Raw genomic sequence first — 6,233 nt, 5'->3', positions numbered from 1 at the left:
TCTCTTTCTTTCCATAAAATCTTGCGATTAGATTCGACTTCATCCATCCAAGATTAATTTTCAGTAATTAATACTTTATCATCTGCTTACTTCTCTCATGACTTTTATTATTGGATTAATAATAATACATTAATTTTACTATTTAATATTTATTTAATATTTATTATTTCTAAAACAGTATTAAATTTAGATATGAAAAAAAAATACGGACGGCCTGACTGGAGAAGGGACAAATCTGTAATTAGGTCTTATTAAACTCCACAGACATCCCCATTTCTTCCCAGATATTCACCACAGACCACGCTTTTTCTGCTTCGTCTTCCCCAGCGACTTACCAGAAAAAAACTTCGAAATGGTAAATATGCAGATGTTTTTACGTGTTAGGTTTTTAAATTGCTTGAAGTTTGAGCGGATGGATTAATTTACGAATCTGATATATTCTACCTCTTTAAACATGCATTTGATAATTTGTATGTATCCTGTTTGTTTTAATTATCTCATCATCGCTTCTGAATATTTCTAGCCTCGCAAACGGCATGTAGATTTACTAATTTACTTAATGACACGGCCAATTTGCCGCAGCTTCTCTGTATATTCAACGAGAAATGTAATTCGATTTGAGTTGCTTGAGATCTGTTGAATGTTGATTCATTGATTATTCTGAAGTCCATGGTTTGTGTAAATTGGTCTTAATTTTCTCCTCTTGTCAGGAAATATGCCATCATTGAAATTGCATAAGATTAAGTTGAAATTGCTTATGATTTAAAGTTAATGGTTTGTGATTTGCCTCCTAGATTGCCATGTTATTGGAAGGAATGAAGTATCTGGATAGGAAGTGACATTTCATTATTTTTTGGAGGCGTGTATGCATGTTTCAAACAGAATTTTTGAACTCATACTTTATCGGTTGAGCTTAGCATATTGTAATCATGTGGATTTATTTGGATTTCAACAAGTAATTTTATTGTTAATTACAACTTTCTATGTAATGACATACCTGAGAGCATAGTTATTAAAGGCGCGCCTATGGCGCACTAGGCGCAGGCCTTAGGGCCATGACACCCCCATGGCGTGGCGCAACTGCCATGGTGCGCCAAGGGGCAGTTGCCAAAGGCGCACTAAGGCGTGCCTTGGTGAGTTAGGGGCAGTTTTATGGGTTTTTTGACAGTTACATATATGGAACAAGTGTTTTGAAGGGTCCAAAAATGAGAAACAAAAACAAATATTAAAAAGAAAGAGAGATTATACATTTGAATTAATTAGAAGAGGCAACTACAAAATCTTATTATAAGAGGAAGCAGTTTAGTAGAACAAAACACAGGAAATGAATTCAAACAGAAACAAAGCAGCCAAGGGAATTCAGATTCAATATGAGTGATTAATTTGGAGAGTTTTGATGAGGAGTAGAACTTAGGATTTAGTGTTCAACTTTAGCTTTCTAATATGGGTTTTATTTTGCATTTTGAAACATATTTATGCTCAATATTGTCATGATTTAGTATTCATTGCATTTTTATGTTAGTCTTATAGTGTTATAATTTTTGTTTTTGTAAGCGCATTGTCTCGCTATGGCGCGCGCCATCGCCGTGCGCCATGTGCCAAGGCTCCAGGACCCCTAGCGCCTTAGTGCGCCATGCGCCTTTAATAACTATGCCTGAGAGTCAAACTGCTGTTGTTGATATTATTGCAGAACGGTCTTAGATATGTATCAAATGGCTTCTACTTGGTGATCTACTTCACCTAGATGGCTGAATCTCTTTTTTTTATAAGCCTTAGTCACAAGTTCACAACTCAGATAAGAAAAAGATAAAAAGGGATCCAATTCAGGCTACAAAGATCAACTGGTTGAGCTAATACTTTTGAGTGTGATTGTGGAAACTTTCAAAACTTTTATCATGTCTTGAATGGAAATATCTATAATGTGAATGTGTTTGAGTTGTTTCCTTTTAGAGCATTTGTGAGAGAGATCAGCCAAATGAAGCAGCAAGTGGTCTATATATCTATATCAAAAACAATATTGTTTCTTTTCTTGGATTTTTCATGATTGAACATAAAATTTTCTTAGAATTTATCAAAGTTATACCTTACTTACTCTGAAAGAGAAATGGTAAGTTGGTAAGTGAAATGGAACTCAGGGTATGTTATTGCGTGTAGTATGAACTGCTGAGTGTCTGGTGTTAGCTTTATTTATTTTTATTGGAGTTCCACTATGAAAAGGATACCTACACCTACGCAACAGGTAAAGTGTTTCAGCTTTGCTTGTATTGTAGTGCCCTGAGTTCTGTTTCTCTTATTACCAAATCTGTGGAGAGGCTGGCAGCCCATAAATGCTCTTGGAATTCAATTAGAAAACATAAATTTTTTATTACCTAACCTATCATTGGCTCCTTTCTTCTCCATCCATTTATGTGTGTTAGCTTCTTATGCTGTAGTTTCTGTTTTTATACGTATGTTGGTATCAATTTATGTTGTCAATCTTATTGCCTGGTACTGATGTTCTGCAGGATGGGCATGATGCTGAAGATCCAAAGCAGAGTACTGCTGATATGACTGTCTTTGTAAGTTCTTGTAGACAACCCCATAGACATTTTAGTTTTCTATGTAATTAATTTCAAACAATTCAGAAATGCTTCCATTATGTTGTAAATAGGACATAGGTAACAGACGAGCTCTGAAATTCTTATTCTTGTACCTCTATGTAATTAGTTACGAACAATTCAGATATGCTGCCACTGTGTTGTATAGATGAGATAGGTAACAGATGAGCTCTGAAATTCTTATTCTTGTACCTCTTGGGAGTAAACTGGCTTCAAGCGTTCAGGTTGTTACTTTAGTACCATTTAGGCTGTTTTTCGATGATACCGTGTTGGTTATATATATATATACCTGATACATACATCATAATAGATAGTTTTTGTGAATTTCTGTAGCATGAACTGCCCACTTGTTATTTCTGAGATCTAACTAGTTGAGGCTTTTATGCTTTCCATTGTTTAAGTACCTTGATTGTTGCCTTAATAGAGTTGTCAGCAGTCACAGTTTAATGCTTCTCCAATATTTCCCATAAATTATTTGTCGTAGCAATTTACTTAATGGTTCAGTGATTGTGCAAATAGCATTTGCTGAGTGCTTTTTTTCTTTTCTGCAGGTACAAAATCTACTCCAACAAATGGTGAGTTTGTAGTTGAATTTATTATAGGGGAAAGTTCAAATAAAACCCTTGTGGTTTCACTAATTTTCAGATAAAGGACTGGTTTACTTTTTGTCAAAACGAGGACTGAGGTTTCGGGCTTTTAATAATGCTATTAAAACTATCTTTAACGACCTGAAAATGAAAATTTTCAAGAATTAAAATTGTTCAATGTCATATTTTCTATGGAAGTACATTTTCGATTTTAGAAAATCATCTTTTTTGGAACTTTCTCTATCTAAACATTAACTTTCTCTCTCTTTACCAAACATCATCTAAATAATCACGAAATAAAAAAGTTGAAGAATTAAAGTTGCTTAGAATATTAGTAGTTCTTAAAATATGTCATTTTTGAAGTTGTTAAGGGTGATTTTAATAGTATCAATCGAAAAAGTCCTTATTTTGCTAAAGTTGAAAACCTCAGTCCTTGTTTTGACAAAAAGTAAACCACAGTCCTTTATCTGAAAATTAGTGAAACCACGGGGGTTTTATTTGAACTTTACCCTTTATTATATATGATGGTTTTTACTGAAGTCACCAGAACTATAAGGACAGTTATGTATGTTGACTCTAAGCTTGCATTTTGCAGCAATCCAGGTTCCAGACAATGTCGGAGTCCATCATTGTAAAGAATATCCTTCTCTAAATTTTATATGCTAATAGAAAATCATCTCAATGAGTTCCATCATTGTGAAAGTTGCTTAAATTTCTAATTTGGGCTTAGGTGGTGGTAGGGACATGCATCATTTCGTTATCTTTCATAGGCATTGATGAGGACTGCATTTATGGGTTTGGGGTTACTAACATGATGGTCCTGAGCTTTAAACCGGACATAAAAGCGTTTGACTTTGACATATACTAACATAAAAGTCCAAATGACTGTTTGCTAGTGTAAATACCGATTGACCATGTGAATTGCCCGTAAATCATTTGAGCTTTTATGTTAATATATGTCAAAGTTCAATGATTTTTATATCTGGTTTTGAAGTTCAGGGGGAATCATGTTAGTAACACTAAGGGTATGCGTGTTTTTTACCCCTGCATTTGTTCACTGTTGATGCAGACAATTTTGGGTAATATTCAACTTTTATTAAACATAAAATAAATGTCATCATTGATAGAACTGGAGTTTTGGGGTTTCATGTGGTAATGTAGCTTTCTGGGATGCTCACTGAAAAACTTTTGAAATAAGTTAATTGTTCAGACGGTTAATTGCTCACTTAAACCTGATTATATACGGAATTCAATCTTGTTTTCTTTGACTACATTGCACTTGATGAAATGGGAAGCAGGATAGGTGAATTGGAGCAGAGCATCAATGATCTCAGAGCTGAAATGGGCGTAGAAGGCTCTCCCTCTCCTTCGGCTTCGACCCCTTCCAAAGTGAAAGACGAACCCAAGCCAGCAGACGATGCGACCTAAACTTCGGTAATTACATATGCTTTGGTGGATTAAACAAAATGATGTTCTATAGTGAGAGTTGGTTATGTTCATTCAATTAATTTCGTTTGAAATTCAATGAACCCCTTTAAATATGCAAAATGGAAATGAATACGAACTATTGAGTTTGCCCTATTTTTTGATGTAATTCATTGAGGTGCATCATGATTTTTTTTTTATTATTATTATTTAAAACATTGAAAAGGAGATGGAATGGCCATTAGTTATTATGGTGATCCACAGTTGGCATTTGAAATTGACCATTCAATTTGTTCCAAAATAGACTTTAGAGGTACAATTTGACTCTTTAAGGTATGTGGATCAAAATGATGTCTATCAATATTAGAATGGCAAAAAGCATCCTGAGGCCCCTGATCTTTCATTGTTTGGTGCATTAAGCCCTCGATCTTTTATTTAGACACATTGAGCCCCTGATCTTTCACCATTTGGTGCATTAAGCCCTTGATCTTTCATTTAGACACATTGAGCCCTTGATCTTTCATATATGGGTGTATTAGGTCCTTCCATAAATCAATTAATATATAGGTTTATTAAGGGCATGTTTGGTGTGACAACAAATGATGTTCTAAAAACAACAAATTCTAAAATAAAAAATATATTATACAAATTAATAAAAATAATTTCAATAAAAAATAAAAAATTTATTGAACACAATAAAACCTTGTTTTTCGATAATTATGTTCTAAAAATAAAAATAATATTAAAATTGAAGCACATTTTGTGAAAATAAGAAGGGTAATTTTATCAATAACAAGTAACTACAAACAACTGTTCATGAAAAGAGCTTTTCGTGAAAAGCTCCAAAATGTTGCAGTGTCCAGAGAAAATGCGAAACGCTGCAGTTATATAAACCTAACCAAACATGCCCTTAATAAACCTATATATTAATTGATTTATGGAAGGACCTAATACACCCATATATGAAAGATCAAGGACTCAATGTGTCTAAATGAAAGATCGAGGGCTTAATGCACCAAATGGTGAAAGATCAGGGGTTCAATGTGTCTAAATAAAAGATCGAAGGCTTAATGCACCGAACAATGAAAGATCAGAGGCCTCAGGATGCTTTTTGCCTATTAGAATTGACATGCTTACAAAAAAAAAGCATTAGTTATATGCTAATAGCTAATATTTTGGGCTAGTTTGACATCAAATGTGAGTTAAAAAAAAGATGTTGGCAGTTTTTATTTTGGGCTAGTTTCACTGCAAATTTTATTTGTTGTGTAAAAAAGTTGATCATGATAATAGAGGTGAAGAATTGTGATGAATTTAGTCACATTCACTAGTGGATCTAGACTTATGGTATATGTTTACGTTCAAAATCATTACCGGTAGGTGTTTTCAATTATAAACAAACGTGTTTTGAAAAATTAAGTGTCAAAATGAGTTGTCTTATAATCGTGTTTTGTGATCAATATATTCTATATTGTTATATATATAATAAAAAAATGATAATTTTGTTAAATGGCGAACATCCATAATGGAGTTTCATTAACCTCTCGAAAAAAACAAACAAGTAAATAATATAATATATTATATTATTAAATTAATTGGTGAGTTTCGTTGGTAGTTATAGAGTTTA

At 33.4% G+C, this 6,233-nt stretch overlaps 1 protein-coding gene across 1 annotated transcript; it reads left to right on the top strand.

Annotated features, from left to right (window-relative positions):
* The first annotated feature begins 218 nt into the window (after positions 1-218).
* Positions 219-4,780, top strand: LOC136219956 (heat shock factor-binding protein). The gene is made up of 5 exons (XM_066007571.1): positions 219-355; positions 2,505-2,558; positions 3,149-3,172; positions 3,780-3,822; positions 4,464-4,780. The coding sequence occupies exons 1-5, from the start codon at positions 353-355 to the stop codon at positions 4,610-4,612; spliced, it is 273 nt and encodes a 90-aa protein (XP_065863643.1). The 5' UTR covers positions 219-352; the 3' UTR covers positions 4,613-4,780.
* The last annotated feature ends 1,453 nt before the right edge of the window (positions 4,781-6,233 follow it).

This window comes from Euphorbia lathyris, chromosome 2 (genome assembly GCF_963576675.1).
Source record: "Euphorbia lathyris chromosome 2, ddEupLath1.1, whole genome shotgun sequence".
In the NCBI taxonomy this organism is placed as follows: Eukaryota; Viridiplantae; Streptophyta; class Magnoliopsida; order Malpighiales; family Euphorbiaceae; genus Euphorbia; species Euphorbia lathyris.
This window is presented reverse-complemented; position numbering and strand designations above follow the sequence as displayed.